Below are 14,844 nucleotides of genomic sequence, written 5' to 3' on the forward strand. Positions count from 1 at the left end.
TGAGTTATAAAGTCCAGCGGGGCCGGCTTCCTGCGGCGCGGCGCGGGGGCAGCGCAGCCGCGTGCCCGGCTCGCCGCCCTGCCCGAGGATGCTCTGCGCGGGGCCCCGGCGCGGCGCCCGCCGGCGTGCGGGCTGTTCCTGCGGCACCGCGCCGGCTGCCAGGGCGCTGCCATCTGCGCCCGCGGGCAGCCGCGATGCGCTGCGTTGCGCCGCCTGATCCCACATGCCAGGCCGTGCGGAGCATCGGCGCAGCGAAGGGGCCCCGACACCCCCGGCTGCCCTGTTTTCCAGTGCAGGAAGGAAGCGCGGGGCGGGTGGYTCCATCGCCGCCTGCCAGGTTTCCTGCGCAGGGATAACGGGAATGTGGCGCCGCTCGGCACGCGGCCGCCCGCCACATCGCTCCCTGATTAGGGGCTGCCCGCAGCTCCTCGGCCCCGTGCTGGGTCTGCATGCGCCGGCTGCGGCCTCCCGCAATCCCGGCCTCRCCAGCAGCCCTCGCTGAGCCGGGCGGCCGCCCCGGTGGCTCCCGGGGGACRCCGTGACCTTGCCCTATGTCCTCGCCTCTCTGTCCCCGCAGAGCCCCAGCCCTGCCAGGGGCATCACAGGGTGCTCGGAGCCGCACGCGGCTGCCGCTGCCCGGGCTGGAGCGGAGTGGGCGCCGGGGCCGGGCGGGCAGCCCGCGGTGCCAGCGCAGAGCCCGGCCACTCAAACGGCCCTTTGTTCTGCCGGCTGCACAAAGGGCCCCAGTGCGGCCCGGCCGGGGGAAGGGCAGCGTGGCCGGGCAGGGGGACCCGCTGCRGGGGCCGCGGCACCTGCCCTGCTCCCCGACGGGCCCTGGTGCCCGTGGGCCCGGCAGCTCCGCGGGGCCCGGCACCTCCGGGCCCCCCTTGCACCCGCCCACGCCTTGGCTGCGCTCGCCCGGATCCCTCGGGTTGCTAAGGGAAACCTCCGGGTTTTCCCTAGCGATGGGTGCCGGTCGCTAGGGAAACCTTCGGGTTTCCGTGGCAACTGATCCCCCCGGCCCCGGCTCCCATGGGGGCAAAGGAGGGCGTGGGGGGCGGCTCCCCGTGACCCCCGCTCCCCGTGCCCTGCAGACCCCGGCTGGGCCTCCATCAACCGCGGCGTGCTCATCTGCGACGAGTGCTGCAGCGTGCACCGCAGCCTGGGCCGCCACATCTCCATCGTCAAGCACCTGCGCCACAGCCCCTGGCCCGCCACCCTGCTCCAGGTGGGTGCCGGGACCACCCCCACGGCCCCGGCCGTGAGCCCCGCCGCCGGGAGCATCCGTGGCGCTCAGCCTTTCCCCCCRCAGATGGTGCACACCTTGGCCAGCAACGGCGCCAACTCCATCTGGGAGCACTCGCTGCTGGACCCGGCGCAGGTGCAGAGCGGCCGCCGCAAGGCCAACCCGCAGGACAAAGTGCAGTGAGTGCCCGCGCTGCGCGGGGAGGGGGCTGCGCGCCCCCCCCGGCCCGGGCCCCCTCCCCAGCCCCACGCCGTGTCCCCCCTCCCCGCCACGCAGCCCCACCAAGTCGGAGTTCATCCGCGCCAAGTACCAGATGCTGGCGTTCGTGCACAAGCTGCCCTGCCGGGACGACGACGGCGTCACCGCCAAGGACCTCAGCAAGGTGGCACGGGCCGGGGGGGGCACAAGGACCTCAGCAGGGGCCACGGGGGGAGCCCTGGAGCCCCCTGGGCTCACGCAGCCTCCCCCGTCCCGCAGCAACTGCACTCGAGCGTGCGCACGGGCAACCTGGAGACCTGCCTGCGGCTGCTCTCGCTGGGCGCCCAGGCCAACTTCTTCCACCCGGTGAGAGCCCCCTGCGCCCGGGGACAAGGGGGGTGGCGGCGGGGGGTGGCGGTGCCCCCCCGGGGGCCGGCGCGGGTGCCGCCGGCGCGCGCTGACCCCGCGGCGCGCAGGAGAAGGGCACGACGCCGCTGCACGTGGCCGCCAAGGCCGGGCAGATCCTGCAAGCGGAGCTGCTCGTGGTCTACGGCGCCGACCCCGGCGCGCCCGACGTCAACGGCCGCACGCCCATCGACTACGCGAGGTGAGGGCGGCGGCGGCGGGGGGGCCGCGCCGGGGGCCGCGCTCACCCCCGCTCGCTCCCGCAGGCAGGCGGCGCAGCACGAGCTGGCCGAGCGGCTCGTCGAGTGCCAGTACGAGCTCACCGACCGCCTGGCCTTCTACCTGTGCGGCAGGAAGCCGGGTGAGTGGCGGCACACGGCGCCGTGTCCCCCTCCCCGGCCCCGCGGGGCCCCCGCGCTCACCCGCGCCCTTCTCCCTGCGCAGACCACAAGAACGGGCACTACATCATCCCGCAGATGGCTGACAGGTGAGCGCCCGTCACCGTCACTGCTGCCGCCGTCGCCGCTGCCACCGTCACCCCCAGGCCTGGGCTGCACGGGGGGGTGGTTTTGGCGAGGGGGGGGCAGTCTGCGTGCGCGTTTAACCTGCTGCTCTATCCTGTTCTTCCCTCCGCTGCCTTCTCCGGAGCGCAGGGTGCGCCCAAAGTGCATGGCACAGAGGTATAGTCGGCCCGGGCGCGGGCACCGCCGGCACGGCATGTGCCCCCACGGGGGGATGYTGGGGTGGGGGGTTCCCCGTGCTGCCGCTCCCGACCCTGCGCCCCTTCCCGGCTGGGAATGACGCCCGTTCYGTGTCTCTCCTTCCCCCTCTGCATCCCCACAGCCTGGACCTCTCCGAGCTGGCCAAGGCGGCCAAGAAGAAGCTGCAGGCGGTGAGTGGGGCTGAGGGTGGGGGGCAGCGCCCTGCATCAGCCGTCCCCCTGCCCTGACAGCCCCTGTCACTGCAGCTCAGCAACCGGCTCTTCGAGGAGCTGGCCATGGACGTGTACGACGAGGTGGATCGGCGCGAGAACGACGCGGGTGAGCGGCGCCCTTCCCTTCTCCGCGCGCCAGGAGGGGCCGGCGCTGGCGGCCGGCCCGGCTCCRCRCAGGAGGAGGCGCCTGCTCCCTCCTTCCTCATTCCTGCGGGGCCCCGCGCTGGGCACGGGGCGCGGGGCAGCCCTGAGGTGGGGGACCGGTCCCCCCTCTGCCCTGCGGGGCTCGCGGATGGGGAGGGGTGGCAGTGTGGGGGGGGACACCCCRTGTCCGCACCGTGGGGCTGGCACAGGTGGGCGAGGCCCTCTCTGCCCCATAGCGGGGAGGGACACACGCGAGGGTCTCGGGGGGCACACGGGAGGGTCCTGGGGGGCAGCTGGGGGTGGCACCGCGCGCGGCCCCGTCCCTGCGGGTGCCGACGCAGCCCCTGGTCGCCGCAGTGTGGCTGACGACGCAGAACCACAGCACGCTGGTGACGGAGCGCAGCGCCGTGCCCTTCCTGCCCGTCAACCCYGAGTACTCGGCCACCCGCAACCAGGTGAGAACCCGACCCCCCCCGCGGCCCCCGGCCCCGTCCCGCTCGTCCCGCTGACTCCCGGCGTCCGCTCCCTTCCCGCGCCGCGCCGGGCAGGGCCGGCAGAAGCTGGCGCGCTTCAACGCGCGGGAATTCGCCACGCTGCTCATCGACATCCTGGGCGAAGCCAAGCGGCGGCAGCAAGGGAAGAGCCTGCTGAGCCCCACAGGTCCGGGGGTCCCGGGGGGGTGGGCAAAGCCGCGGCGGGGGCCGGCGCTCAGCCCCAGGGCCCCTGCAGACGCCCTCGACTACTCGCTGCGGAGCCAGAGCGACGGCGACGACCAGCACGACTACGACAGCGTCGCCTCCGACGAGGACACGGACCAGGAGCTGCTGCGCAACGCGTCCCGCAACAACCGGGCCCGGGTGAGCGGCGCCCCGCACGGCCGTCCCCGCGCCCCGGCCCTGCAGCCCCCGGCATGGCCCCAGCGGGGACGGATCCGCTCCCCGGGGCTGGGYGAGCGCGGCCCTGCAGATCTGGCAGCCCTGGGGATGGACGCGTGGATGGTGGGATGCGCAGGGAGCCCCGGTGCCCTGGAGATGGACACAGGGGCCCAGCCCYGGGCAGGGCCAGCCCCGGCCCTGTGGCCCTGCCCCGACGCCCCAGTGCTGGCCGCGGTGGGGGGACAGCCCCGCTCGGGTTGTGGGGCTGCGTGACGGGGTTCCTGCTGTCCTGCCCTGCAGCCMCATGCACGGCCCAGCCCCGGGGGATGGAGGGCCAGGGGACAAGCCCTGGAAATGRCCATGGGTGCCAGGGCTGCCCGAGGCCGGCGCTGAGCGCCGGTGCTGGGCACCTCTCCCCGCAGAGCATGGACTCCTCGGACCTGTCGGACGGCCCCATCACGCTGCAGGAGTACCTGGAGGTGAAGAAGGCCCTGGCGGCCTCGGAGGCCAAGGTGCAGCAGCTCATGAAGGTCAACAACAGCCTGAGCGACGAGCTGCGGCGGCTGCAGCGCGAGGTGGGCCGGGGCCCGGGGGCAGAGCCGGGGCACCCCCGGTCCACCGCCTCACCCCCCGCTCCCCCCTTTCCCCGCAGATCCACAAGCTGCAGTCGGAAAACACGCAGATGCGGCAGCAGCCGGGCCCCGCGCACCCCGCGCCGGCCGCCAGCGAGCGGGCTGAGCACGGGCACCCGGCGGGGCCGCCCGGCGCGCTGCGCCGCGACCGCCAGGCCTTCTCCATGTACGAGCCCGGCTCGGCGCTCAAGCCCTTCGGGCAGCCCGTGGAGGAGCTGGTCACGCGGCTGCACGTGAGTGTCCGGCGTGAGTGTCCCGGGCGCGCGGGGCGGGTGGCAGCCTGGGCACCGGGGGACCCCCGCTGTGGGGGACGGGCTGATGGGCACCGCGAGGGTCAGTGCCGCCCCTAACGTGCCGCGTGTCCCCAGGAGGCGGAGGACGAGGCTCTGTACCCCGTGCACATCCCGGCCAGCGTGTACCGGGTAAGAGGGCAGCACCGGCGGGGACGACCAGCTCCAGGGCGCTCTCAGCCCCTCTCGCCCCGGTCCCAGCACTGTCTCCCCGCTCTCTTCCCCCTGCAGATCCGGAAAGGGGTGTCTGCCTCCTCCGTGCCCTTTCCCCCGTCCTCCCCGCTGCTCTCCTGCCCGCCCGACGGTGCCCGGCACATGGTGACGTACTGGGGGGGCAGGGGGACCGCGGACCCCTGCGCGGGGCTGGGCAGGGTTTGACGCTGCCCCTTCTCGCCCCATCGCAGAGCAAGCTGGACCGTCACGGCAGCGGCACCGACAGCGACTACGACAACACGCAGGCGGGTGAGGTGCTGCTGAGGTGAGCGGGCGCGCGGGGCCGCGGCAGGCGCCGGCGCGCGGGGCCGCCCCTCACCTCCCGCCGCGGCCCCGCAGCATGGAGGGGAAGCGCTTCGTGGAGCTGAGCAAGGAGGAGGATTTCCCCCACGAGCTGGACCCGCTGGACGGGGAGCTGGACCCTGGGCTGCCCAGCACCGAGGACGTCATCCTCAAGACGGAGCAGGTCACCAAGAACATCCAGGAGCTGCTGCGGGCAGCGCAGGAGTCCAAGCATGACAGGTAGGGCCGGAGTGTGGATCCTGGGGGATGCAGCACCCCTCTTTCCCTATGGATGGGGATCCCCCGCTCCCCCAGGCTCCTCACCCCTCTGCTCGCCCGCAGCTTCGTGCCCTGCTCGGAGAAGATCCACTCGGCGGTGACGGAGATGGCCTCGCTCTTCCCCAAGGTGCGCGGTGTCCCCGTCCCCGTGCGCCCCGCGCGTGCCGGGGGCTCCGTGCCCACGCGCGTGCCCTCCTCCCCGCTGCAGAAGCCGGCGCTGGAGACGGTGCGGAGCTCCCTGCGGCTGCTCAACGCCAGCGCCTACCGGCTGCAGAGCGAGTGCCGCAAGACGGTGCCGCCGGAGCCGGGCGCCGCCGTCGACTACCAGCTGCTGACGCAGCAGGTCATCCAGTGCGCCTACGACATCGCCAAGGCGGCCAAGCAGCTCGTCACCATCACCACGCGCGAGAAGAAGCAGTGAGCGCCGGCCCTGCGCCCCGTCCCGCGGGCGGCATCGCGCCCGGGGCGCCCGCCTCCCCGCTCCGCTGCGCCGGCCCGGCTGGCGTCCGGGCTGCGCGGGAGCCGGGGCCGAGCCCGCCGTGCCCGCGGCCCCGCGTGTGTATATAGATCTACTGACCTCTGTCCCCCCCGTGCTGCCCCCGGCCCCCGCACGCCTAACTTATCCTGTACATACGCGCGCCGCTGCCCGCGCCGCAGGGTCTGGCCCCTCGCCCCCCGGGGCTGCCCGCACCATTACACTGGATTTGGGGGGGGGTGCATGCGGGGGGGCTGCCCGGGAGCCCCCGTCCCCGCTGCGCTGAGCCCCCTTGTACATTTGTATCAATAAAGATGTGAGCGTCGCACGGGCGCCCGCCTGTCCCGGCTGTGCCCGCCCCGGCAGCGCAAGGGAATGGGGAGGGGTGTCTTGGTGGTTGGGTAGGGGGGATGGCGGGCTCGGGGGGGCAGGGGGTGTCTGGACCCCCCTCCCCTGCCCAAGGTGACTGGGCTGGGCCCTGGCACCAGGAGCCCTGCCCGGGCTGCGGGGGGAGCTTTGCTAGAGGGCTGAAAAACCACAAACGGGAGAGCTGAACAGGGAGGGTTTCGGGGCTAAACGTGGCGATTTGGGGGCAGCCCTCGGGCAGGTGGGGGGGGCTGGGACGGGGGGGGGGGGAGCAGACATGCCATGGATGTCCCTGGTGCCACCTCCCGTGGTCCCCGGGCCCGGCAGCGGTTGCCATGGCAGCGGGCGCTGCCCGCATCCCGTTGCCCGGCAGCCACGTGGGCGCCCTGCGTGATGCCACCGTGAGGGACACGAGTGTGCCAGGCCTCAGCCAGCACCCCCACCCCCAGCCCGGGGCTTCTGCGGGGCCCCCAGCGCCTTCCTGCACCACCGGGACCCCCGGCTCCGCTCCTGCCCCCCGGGAACGCACGCAGACACTCCACGTACTAAAATTACTTTATTACAGTTGATTTTTTTTTTTTAACATTTCCTTTGCTATGATACAAAGGATACTTACAAACAAAATATTACATAGGACCGTATGTTTTTTTTTTTTTTTTTTTCCTTATTTTTTTTTTTCTGACAACTTGGTAACAGCTTTAAATGCACAATCTATACAATTAATACAGGTTATATATGAGCTATAATGTATGCTGAACCAGAAGAATACCAGAATACTGACAATATACTGTACATTAAGCCTTACCAGTTAGTGCGTGCGGCGTTTCCCAGGCCAAGGAAAGCGCCCACGGGCAGCGTCTCCTACAGTGGGTGCTCCCGCTCGGGCCCGGTGCAGCAAAACTGCCCCTGCGGGGGTCGTTGCAATCGGCTGCGTTGGGGCCAGGCTGCCTTGCAGAGAGGGAGGAGGAGGAGGAAGAGCAGGAGAAGGGACCATGGGCAGCGCTGGTGCCCTCTGCACACAACATGGGAGGTAAGAGCAAACCCAAGGCACGGCCCTTCCCGCCACGACGAGTGTGGCCCTACCTGATAAGCTTATTTCTGTGGGTTTTTTTTTTTCCTTATTATTATTTTTAATTATTTTAAGCAACCAGGTGATGCTCTTTCACGGCCTGGCAAAAGCCCCGGCGTTTACCCAGAGGTTGCAAACGGGAGCAGCCCTCTCTCCTGTCACCCATCGCATCCCATCTCCAAAGAGCCCAAAAACTGTTGGAGGGAAAAAAAATCCAAAACCAAAATAAAAGAGGAGCAAAGGAAAGGTGGGGAAACCAGGTTGGAAATAATAAAAACAAAACCCAGTTTTGCATAAACTTCTTCTTTTTTTGACCTCGCACAATGCGTGTGCAAGAAAAGAAACCAAAATCCCCAAACAAAAATCCATATCCAGAAATATGCTGGAAGAACTGAGACCAAATGGAAAGCAAGGGATTAAAACTACAGCTATTAAATAGGCTGCCTGGCTGCCTGGTAGAAGACTTGGTCGCTTCGGTTACAAAAAGGACTATACATTCAAGAGGCTCCAAATTATGGGGCGACTGATGTTAAACTCGTGTTAATTAATAGTTAGGCTGGACTTCTCGAGTCCGTCTTTAGAACTCTTCACAATACAAGCAAGCTATTTTGTAGAAAATGTACACTATAGACACACTGCTCGTCCCCACGCCGGGCTCGCGGTGGCAGCACCCAAGGGTGAACACGGGCGTCTCGCGCGGGGGCCCGAAGCCGCCTTCGCTTTGCAAGGGGAGAGGTTATTTACAGCGGGCCTGTCCCCGTTCAGTCCTGTACAAATGTCCCCGCTCCAAGCGAGCCGGGGCTGGGAGATGGGGAAAGCCGGAGGGAGGGAGGGACGCGGGCACCCCGACGCCGCTCCTCACTCATGCCGCCGCACTCCTACGTCCCCCTAATCCTACCAGGGAGCCGGCCAAGCGAACACGGGCCCGGCCGCGGAGCATCCTCGGCTCGGCCTAAACTCCGCGGAGTGCCGCCTTGCCGGAGAAACGGGGCATCGCGGCGCGGCCCTTCCGTGGAGCGCGTCGTCTCCTCCTAGGCTAGCCCAGGTTGGAGAGCGACGCGTTCGGAAGCGGGGACGCACCGTTCCGAGAGCTCGTGGAGAAACACAGCAGTAAGACGCTCGCAAGCGGCTCGCGGGGCCCCTCGGAGCCACACGGGCACCCGTGTGCCCGGCCGCTACAGTAGCTTTTTGCTAGCTGGCACATACTGCCTATAAATTTTAGTTAAAAAAACAAAAACAAAACCCCCAAAACTTAAAAAATACAGAAACTAGGTCAATTTGTTTAACTACATATTTACAGGTAATTACAGTGTTTTCACTCACAACGACTAAGCGAATTGTCAGGGCGATGTCGGAGCGCGCATGCTTGGGGCACCCGTGCGCAGGGCAGGCGATGCCCGGCCTCGGTGGCAACTCCTGCCCTCCGGAGAGAGCAAGCAGAGAGGGAAGGGCCTCCTCTTTTCCCTGTGGCTGGAGCATGGCCTTAAGATGCTTGGGGAGAAGCCAGAGGGGCGCAAAGCAAAGGGTCGTGCACCGAACTGCCTGCCTCCCTGCTCCGGGGAGTCTTGGGGTAAAACTCCAGGTGCTGTTTGCCACCACGTCCCCATTTACCAAGTCTCTCTCCTTTCGACCCTACAGACCATCTCGCACGTGTTTCTCAACAGACTCTGGCTCAAGCGACTCACGGCAAGTGCAAAGGGAGTGGAAGGCGGCAGAGGGGCTGCTCCAGCCGGGAATGCTCTGCTCCGTGCGCTCGTCTCGCCCCACGGTGCTCCCAGACTGGAGCAGGGGGAAGGCAGCAGCGACGCTGCCGCTGAAAGGACAGGGATGTCCCAAGCAGACCCAAGCACCTCCTGAAACGCCTTAAAAAAGGAGCAGGAAAAGCGCCTCCCTTTTCCCGGCAGCACGAGGAAGGTGCCTGTGCCCGGCCCTGCTCCCCGGGCTGCAGGACCAGCCTTGCCCCTGGGCACAAATCCTGGCTGGATGCTCAGCTCGGACCTGCCTCACCCCAAACCCCTTTGTCCTCACCCTGCCGAAGGTCTCGCTAAAATGCCAGGGTCTTTAGCAGGCAAAGAGAAGGGCAGAGGAAAGGAGCTGCACAGCCTGCGGAGGGCACCTGTCCAGCCCAGCTTTGGCCCCTTTGCTGAAAGAAAGTCCATGGCACCGTTCCCTAGAATGGGACAGCAGCATCAAGCAGGTGTCCTACGAAAGAGCAAGGATGTCCCTACGTCCCTAGCACGTCCCTGTCTTGTTCTGGCTTTGCTGTTTGTTCCTGCTCGCTGCCGTGAGCTCCCCATCCTGCATCACAGCGCCGGGAGCAGCTCTCCTACCGCCCGCTCCGCCGCCACCGGCGGCCGCAATTCCCAGATTCCGGCCAGGGCTTCTCCCCGCGAGTGGCCCCGGCCCATCCTGCTCGGAGGAAGGGGCTCCGGCCCTGCTGCAGGGAGCAGGGAGCTCAGCGGAGGAGCGAGGGCTCCACAACAGCAGCACCAAAGCGCCCGAGCGCAACTCGGAGAGCACAGAAATATATACAGTGAGATATCATATATATATATACACATATATATATATCTGCAGAGATGTGCGTATTCAACAGAGTAAGGGTAGACGGTGGCACAATGCACTTTATTGCCTCCCAAGCCATGGCACGTAAGCAGGGCCGGGGCAGCGCGTCGCCCAACGGGCCCTTTGCCCTGGGAGGAATAAAGCGCATGACGCCAGGATCCACCCGGGCGCCCGCAGCGCAGGCCCCGCCGAATGTGCAGGCACGTTCTTCCCACAGGAGAGGGCTGAACGGGAGGCAGGCGAGGAAGGGCAGCGGGAACGTGCCGGGGAGAGCTCGGGTACCTCGGAGCCCCTCGGAGCTGCCGGGCTTGGCGGGAAGGCGGGTGGAAGAGGAGTTCCCTTTCGGGGCTGCAAAGCGGCCAGCGGGGCTGGAGGTGCCCGCTGCGCCCCGGGCGCCAAGAACAGCGTGGTCCCGCTCACGGGTTTTAGTTAAGTACAAACCAAAAGCACTTCAGCGAAGGAGGTGAAAGCGCCGGCTCCTCTCGCTTTACAGCTCGGGGTTAAACTTCATCAGAACTCCAGGAGCTTGCAAAGGGGAAAGAGAAAAAATAGTCGCGGCTTAAGAGGTCTGAGGTGGCAAGCGGGTGATCTGGAGACACTGCAGCAAGAACTGCACAGTCGTCCCTACAGAAGAACTTCCCCAGTGTTAAGTATTAACACAGCTGCTGTAAAAGCCTCTTTGCTGCCGTACTGGAGTAGCCTCCACCATTTATGGATTACCGTATTTTAAAAGCAAGTTTAGGGCATGACTGTGACAAGTGCAATAGGGAGTAATTTGTCTTACTTTTAAAAATAAGAGTTTGCAAACTGATTCAGAAAGTGTTTGCTCCTCTCTAGCGTATTTTGCAGTTGTTCATATATCTCACAAATCTATTTGAGATATATTAAACCTCTCCACACCAACGACCTCCTCCTGCACCTCCTATGTACAACCTGATCTCGAGTCTCTGGCTACGGCTGCTTTCTCTTGAGATCAGGCTTATTTAGGCCAGCTTTCCTTCCCACAGGCACACACAGGGACACACACATGTAGACCAGTTGATCTGAATCAGTTTTTGCAAACTATTTTAATTAAAATATTAACTTGTTGGAATAGTCCAGGTCTGCACATGATATACATGTAAAAATGGTTACTACACAATTCTTTTTGAATACAAAAAAGCCAATATGGGATAGCCATCATTTGGATTCAGCATTCAGTCATGCTCGACATTACACAAAGAGATGGGTTGAGAGAATTCTGTTGAAGTAGCTCAATTTAAGCCAGAGACTTTGACCAAATTCAAACCATAACAGGAGCAAAAGAAGGAACCCACCGACCTTGCAGCTACAGCTCGTCCCTGCTGCCGCTGCTGCTGTTTGCGATTGAGGAGCTGAACTGCAAAACATGGTGTTAGCACCGCGCTCTGGGCACACCCTCCGCACTCGCATTGCAACTTCCAAGACAATTTGGGCTTTGGGGATTTCCATTTCATTTCTTTTTTTCCTTCCTTCTACACCCAGGAAAACATCGGTACCTTTCCTACGTGAGTTTTGCTGCATTTCAACAACAACAACATTGCAATGTAAAAGAATGACCCCTTTCCCCCCTCCCAATCCAATTCCACGTTAAAAAAGAAAAACACAGGTGAAGAAGGAATAGGACAAGCCATGCTCATTGCCTGCCGCAGGGGGCAAGCAAGCCAGCCCCCTCCTTGGGACCACTGCCTCATCCCAAGCTTCCATGAACTGTTAATACTACTAAGCTCCTTCCCAAGGGGCTGCTCAAACAGATTTTGGTATCGTCTCCATCTTTGATCAGAATGATATGCTGTGCCGGAGCGCTGGAAATCCCACCTGGATTCACCAGACATTGGCAGAGGGTTAAGGATTGGGAATGGATGTTAATTTAGCTAATGAAAGAATGTCGCCGTGTTGAGAGTACTGAACAGCAGCGAGACTAGAGTATTTACTATATAAATATGTCACATGGACAAACACATTCGGAAAACCTTGCTTTTGAGCCCTATAAACATATTAAAGGCAAATCCTAGAGTTAGCAGCTAGTGTTTTCTTCAAGATGATTAGTGTGCAAGGAAAAACATTTACAAAGAACCCTGGCTGGTCAGTCCCCAAGACAGAAATCTTCGCCTCAAGCCAAACTTCATCGACCTGCTCTTCTCCTAACCCCGCAGTGCTGGCTGAATCACAACCGCCACGAGAGCCCGGGGGCATCTCCAATGGCCAGCGCCAAGGGATGACACTGCCACCAAGTCATTAGACTCCCTGACTCTTTTACTTCTGGATTGATTTCACAACCACCTTTGCTTCCTTTCAGTAGTACAGCAGCTCCAAGGAGCCTCTGGAAGTAGTGCCTTCTCGCCCGGTGTGACATGCTGCCAAACAATCACAGCGTTATTTTTAGGGACTGAAAAAGTTGTAAAATATTGCAGCAACCAAAATAATAAAAAGGAGCCTCACATGCAGCAAGATCTACAGTGGTGATGTGGGTTAGTCATCAGCTGGGAAAGAGTCATTGGCTCAGCTCCTCCTGGTACACTGTGGCAACTAAACATTTAAACAGTTGGCTACACTCTACATGTAAACAGGAAATTGCAACAAGCCAAAAAGGTAATAAATTGGTGGCTGTAGTGTAATAATGAAAAACCCGATCAATGGCATTTTGTGACTATGGCATTCTGCAAAATACCTCTGGCATTCGAGATTGATTGGCTGAAAATCTACATTTCTGAATGGAGCAGAAAGGACTATGCTGGGCTCCAAGAATTATTCTGATGCTTAGCTAAAATGAGATGTCACAGTATTAGCTGTACAAGTGCATTACTCAAGCTCCTCTGCCCAACCTCACCTGAGCTAACAGCAGCACAGTCAGGGAGTGCCAAAGCAGGAATATAACTCTGGACACTTCTAGCCTGTTCCCTCCAGACAGGTTCATCCCTGCAGTTCTCGGGAAGCTGGCCAGTGCCTTCGGAGAGAACGACTCTTCTGAAACACCACGGAGTGGGCACTGGGGTCCAAGGGCCCTGTCGAGCCCTGGTGTCTCTCGGTCTCTCTTCTCACCCTTCTTCCTCACCTACAAGTCTCTGAAAATGCCTCCTAGCAGAGGCAATACCCTAGAAATGCATCCAAGTTTGTGACAAAATAAAAATGGAACAGAAGGTCCAGCTGTTCCTCCCTCGGATGTTGGTTTAAAGGCAGCTCACCTGGATTTGGCAGGGTGGTGGTTAGAAATTTATGGACATGGGAGGAGGTCTCCATTCTCCCTCAGACTTCCTATGGATGGCATGACAACAACAGTCTGAGGCGCTGCTGTCATGTCAGTGTGACAACCACCAGCCAACTCTCTTCTGACTAATTGCATATATTTCTCAGATGCCCTCCCAAGTCCCCTCCAAGAAGTAAAAACAAACAGACAAACAAATGAAAACCAACCCTCCCAACCCTGCAGCCAAATACTATGACATCCCAGTTAGTAAACACAAAACATAATGCTTTACAAAATGAATACAATATTCCATGTGCACCCAGCTTCCACACGTCAGCACCGCACTGAGGAGGCTGCTGGGCTGGTGTCTGTAGGCAGTTTCTGTTGGCAGACAGCTCCAGTGGAATTGCCACCCTCAGTTATTGTTTAAGTTATGTATAAGACATGTGTGAACCATTGGATATTTGTGAAGTAACACTTGTGCTCCTGCTCATGCCCTGTTCCGTCCGTCCCCCAGAAGCTGTCCGCCTCAGAGCCTGGGGGCTGTTGCGGACCCCTATAGCACTACCTCGAGGTACCCCCTGCATGGGCCCCGAGGGGTGACCCCATGGCTGAGGTCCACCTTGCATTGGATGGCCCCAAGCTTGCGGTGGGCCACCCATGGGATGACCCCAGTGAGGTCCTGCGCCCCCAGTAGGATTATGGGACCAGCCAGAAGCTCCCGGGTAGCTGTGGCTGAACGCCTCGGGGGAGAGATTAGAAAGAACCATGTTACTAAAACCTAGCCTCATGCTTTCTGAGTCAAAGGCTTCGATCTCGCGAGCCTGACGCTCCAGCAGGCTTCGTATCCGCTCGGTGCGCTCGTTCTGCAAGGCCAGCATCTCCTCCTCGATCTGGGAAAGAAAAAAACAGAGGACAATCTGTAGCAGAGGACTCCCCTGCACATGCAGCCTCCAGCCTCTGAAGGACCAGTATGAGCAAGCGAGCAGGGAACCTTCTCACAACCCAAGCAGAAGGATAAATGGCCAAGACAAAGTTAGTTTGCTGGCATCTTCCCTGCTGTCAGCAACCTCCCAGCCAGGCTTTCCCGGGCTGCACTGATGGCACTGGAGAGAGCCCTAAGTCAGGGAATGCTGCCTTAGTCAGGGAATATGCAAAGTGACTTCATCTGGAATTTAGGAAACAATCTGCTCCAGGGTGAGTCATCTCCTGGGCCATTTGGGGCTTTCAGAAACTGCCTTATTCACTTGCTATTTCTCAGTGCTAGGAGGACGGCTCTGCCTCTCTGCAGAGTGGCTTTGCCTGCGCTTGCTGAAAGCTGCACAGTGGTCAGCTGCCTGGAAGTGGCAGGGTGAGGAGTTCTCTCCGACTTCAGCTCTTTAAAATTCTGCGCTTGTTTCTTCCAACGCTACCAGCTAAGAGGAATCTCTCTTCTCCTTTCAAACTACTGGCTACAGCATGGGAAGCAGCCCGCTATTTTCAGTCTTTGTGATGACAATACAAACAGGACTTAAGTGTGTCTGAACTTCACAGAAAGATATGCCTAATGCACCCATGAAAACCCCAGCACTTGGGAATGACATCAGGATGCAAGACTCTGAGGATGGGGTTTTGGAGGTGTGTGGGAAAGAAATGGGTAAATGTGAAGTCTTTTTAAAGACTCTCT

At 61.9% G+C, this 14,844-nt stretch overlaps 2 protein-coding genes across 3 annotated transcripts in view; one reads left to right on the forward strand and one right to left on the reverse strand.

Moving 5' to 3' along the window:
- Nucleotides 1–965: 965 nt before the first annotated feature.
- On the forward strand, nucleotides 966–5,919 carry GIT1 (GIT ArfGAP 1). The gene is made up of 22 exons (XM_026047910.1): nucleotides 966–969; nucleotides 1,095–1,228; nucleotides 1,313–1,425; nucleotides 1,523–1,628; nucleotides 1,724–1,810; nucleotides 1,921–2,051; nucleotides 2,116–2,210; nucleotides 2,294–2,336; nucleotides 2,503–2,529; nucleotides 2,693–2,741; nucleotides 2,817–2,889; nucleotides 3,285–3,382; nucleotides 3,476–3,587; nucleotides 3,657–3,784; nucleotides 4,225–4,377; nucleotides 4,455–4,667; nucleotides 4,803–4,856; nucleotides 4,956–5,042; nucleotides 5,129–5,202; nucleotides 5,277–5,459; nucleotides 5,562–5,625; nucleotides 5,707–5,919. The coding sequence occupies exons 1-22, from the start codon at nucleotides 966–968 to the stop codon at nucleotides 5,917–5,919; spliced, it is 2,241 nt and encodes a 746-aa protein (XP_025903695.1).
- Nucleotides 5,920–11,023: 5,104 nt separating this feature from the next.
- TAOK1 (TAO kinase 1) overlaps nucleotides 11,024–14,844 on the reverse strand; it is a 59,748-nt gene continuing 55,927 nt past the window's right edge. For both annotated transcript variants that reach the window (XM_026047816.1, XM_026047817.1), the window contains exon 20: nucleotides 11,024–14,071. In XM_026047816.1, the coding sequence (XP_025903601.1) occupies nucleotides 13,610–14,071 (462 nt within the window). In that variant the 3' untranslated portion in view covers nucleotides 11,024–13,609. The remainder of the gene's footprint in view (nucleotides 14,072–14,844) is intronic.

The sequence above is a fragment of the Nothoprocta perdicaria genome, unplaced genomic scaffold (genome assembly GCF_003342845.1).
Source record: "Nothoprocta perdicaria isolate Ctin4 unplaced genomic scaffold, notPer1 scaffold_50, whole genome shotgun sequence".
Taxonomy (NCBI): Eukaryota; Metazoa; Chordata; class Aves; order Tinamiformes; family Tinamidae; genus Nothoprocta; species Nothoprocta perdicaria.